The sequence below is a fragment of the Myripristis murdjan genome, chromosome 1 (assembly GCF_902150065.1).
Source record: "Myripristis murdjan chromosome 1, fMyrMur1.1, whole genome shotgun sequence".
Taxonomy (NCBI): domain Eukaryota; kingdom Metazoa; phylum Chordata; class Actinopteri; order Holocentriformes; family Holocentridae; genus Myripristis; species Myripristis murdjan.
In genome coordinates, this window is record NC_043980.1 from 21751183 (window position 1) to 21753607 (window position 2425).

Consider the following 2425-nt stretch of genomic DNA (forward strand, 5'->3'; position numbering starts at 1 on the left):
TCCCTCTCTTCCTCTTTCTACCTCATCACATTTACTTCTGTATTACAAGATAATAAATACACAAATCTGTCCATGCAGATGCATTTAGGTTGAGTTATAATGCTCTGATTGCTTTGTTTTTGCTGTCTCCATGACAACTTTTAATTGAACGCCTTTTCTCACCGCTAAATCTGCATGGCCACGCTAACACAGTGCACTCAATCATGCATAGACCTACACACACACAATAATACACACACAGAGTGCTCTGGACATTCTGAAGCGGGAGAATCAGTCAATGAAAGCAAAACAATATAAATGTCATGTGCAGAATGTACATGCCAGGCTTAGCCCTCAGAGTCACATTGTTACTATGACTGTGAGCATCACACAGTCACAAGACTGCACCACGTGTGTGTGTGTGTGTGTGCATGGGTGTGTGCGCGCAAGTGTGCTTTCCAACTGAGCCTGGTCTGTGAAGCCTCATTAGGAGGTTGAAGGGAGAATCAGTGGACCACATGCTGTCCCAAAGGTCCTCATCCGCCATTATCTCCCCCTCTCCCTATCTCTGTCTCTCTCTGTCTCTCTGTCTCCCTCTCTCTCTCTCTCTCTCTCTCTCTCTCTCTCTCTCTCTCTCTCTCTCTCTCTCTCTCTCTCCCTCCCCCTTTCTCTCTTTCCCATCTGTCTTTCTATCTGTTGGTAATGAGTGCCCTCCACTACTGCATCCTGCCCAACCAGTTATCTTGCTTGTTTGGTAAACCTCCTCACATTCACCTGTGTATACATAGGCCTATATTTAGCAGAGGTGCAAAAACATTCACATTATAAAAATTTCTACCTGCAGGGTTTGTGTATTTGTATGTGTACGTGTGTACGTGCACGTGTGTGTGCTTCCATAAGCTAGTCCTGTGATTTTCAAAATGTATCATGCTCCAGACCAATAAGTTGACTTTCATTAAACGGCAGACTGAGTGACAAAGTGATTGTGATTAGGGACCTTGACATGAAAAAATGACAAATAGATCCAAAGTGTCAAGGTTAAAATATAGCCTGATGTTAAAACAATTTCTTACTTTTCGTTTTGGTGCCTAAACAATTTATGGTAAATTAAATTAAAGTGAAATTAAACTACTCGTCATTTTGTTGAGGACCCTAAGCCCCAAGGGTCCCCTTGTCCAGCAGTCAGAAAAGGTGAGGATAATGATGATGATGATGCTGGTGGTGATGATGACGATGATAAAAAAGAGTAGAAAGATAAATAGACCGATAAAGCACTGAGAAAAGAGAGACAGGTGTTTCCTTTGTCATTAGTAAGAGCATTACTATCACAACGGAGGACCGCAATAGTTATTTACTCGCCCTAACTTTTTCAGGAGTCCGGGGAAATTGTTGAGAGTGGGATAATAAGCTGCATTTCGAGAAGTAACTTAGACACTCAAGATAAATTTCGCGAGGAAAGCAGACATAAAACACAACCCTCCGAGCCGCTCCGTCGCTGCTCTCCTGTGGGCTCGCCTACCTGCACGAGCTGGAGTCGGTGTCCAGGTGGTTGTTGCTCTCCTCAGTGCCCGCCGCCGCCGCCGCCGCCTCCTCAGACCCGGGAGGAGCAGCGTGCTCTGGTATCAGCTGGGGCACCGAGCCCTCTGCGGGGGGCTCCATGCTCGTTACCGGGCGAGAGTGAGGGTGAGATGGCGGGGCGACCCACGACAGCGCCGCGGAGCTCCGGCACTCCGGCTGGCTGAGGGAACGTGGACAAGAGCTCCCCGTCGCTCCTCCTGCTGCCCCGGCTCCTCCCGGACCGCTCCGACTCCCTTTCGGATCTATAAACTTTCTGCTGTTGTTGCCGCCGTAACACAGATTAGACCCGGCGCTGCCGCTGGCGACCAGACCGATATGACTCTCCGTGCCGGGATTTACGGAAGTGGAATTGGCGTTGCTGCAGCCGCTAACTGAGGGTCCGTCTCCGGGGCTGCTGCCCGTTCCCCTCCCGGCGAAGTAGTCTCCTAGCGGCGGGGAGTGAGGCGCAGGGACCGCGGGGTGACCGAACCACCTCCATCGGATCCTGAGGATCTGCTTCACGTCGAACTCCTTCCGCGAGGAAGAGCTCGAGCTGCTACTCGACATTCCAGGGCTCGAGACAGAAGAAATGGCGGGGGGGAGAGCCCGTGCCGCTCTGCCGTTCAGCTACACTATACGCGCGTCTCTCCTGGCAACCGCACGCCCGGTTAACTGCGACTAGAGGGAGCGATCTGGAGAATATAGTGGAGTGGGTGAGAGAGAGAGAGAGAGAGAGAGAGAGAGAGAGAGAGAGAGAGAGAGAGAGAGAGAGAGAGAGAGAGAGAGAGACAGACAGACAGACAGACAGACAGAGAAAAGGTTCGCCTCCCACCCACGTACTGAGAAAGAGTGAAAGAAAGAAAGGGAGATATTTATGGAGCAAAAGCGA

The 2425-nt window shown here is 50.2% G+C and overlaps 1 protein-coding gene across 1 annotated transcript in view; it reads right to left on the bottom strand.

Annotated features, from left to right (window-relative positions):
• Nucleotides 1–2220, bottom strand: part of klhl5 (kelch-like family member 5) — a 33063-nt gene extending 30843 nt beyond the window's left edge. The window contains exon 1 of the mRNA XM_030062854.1: nt 1499–2220. Within this exon, the coding sequence (XP_029918714.1) occupies nt 1499–2103 (605 nt within the window). The 5' untranslated portion in view covers nt 2104–2220. The remainder of the gene's footprint in view (nt 1–1498) is intronic.
• Between the last annotated feature and the right edge of the window lie 205 nt (nt 2221–2425).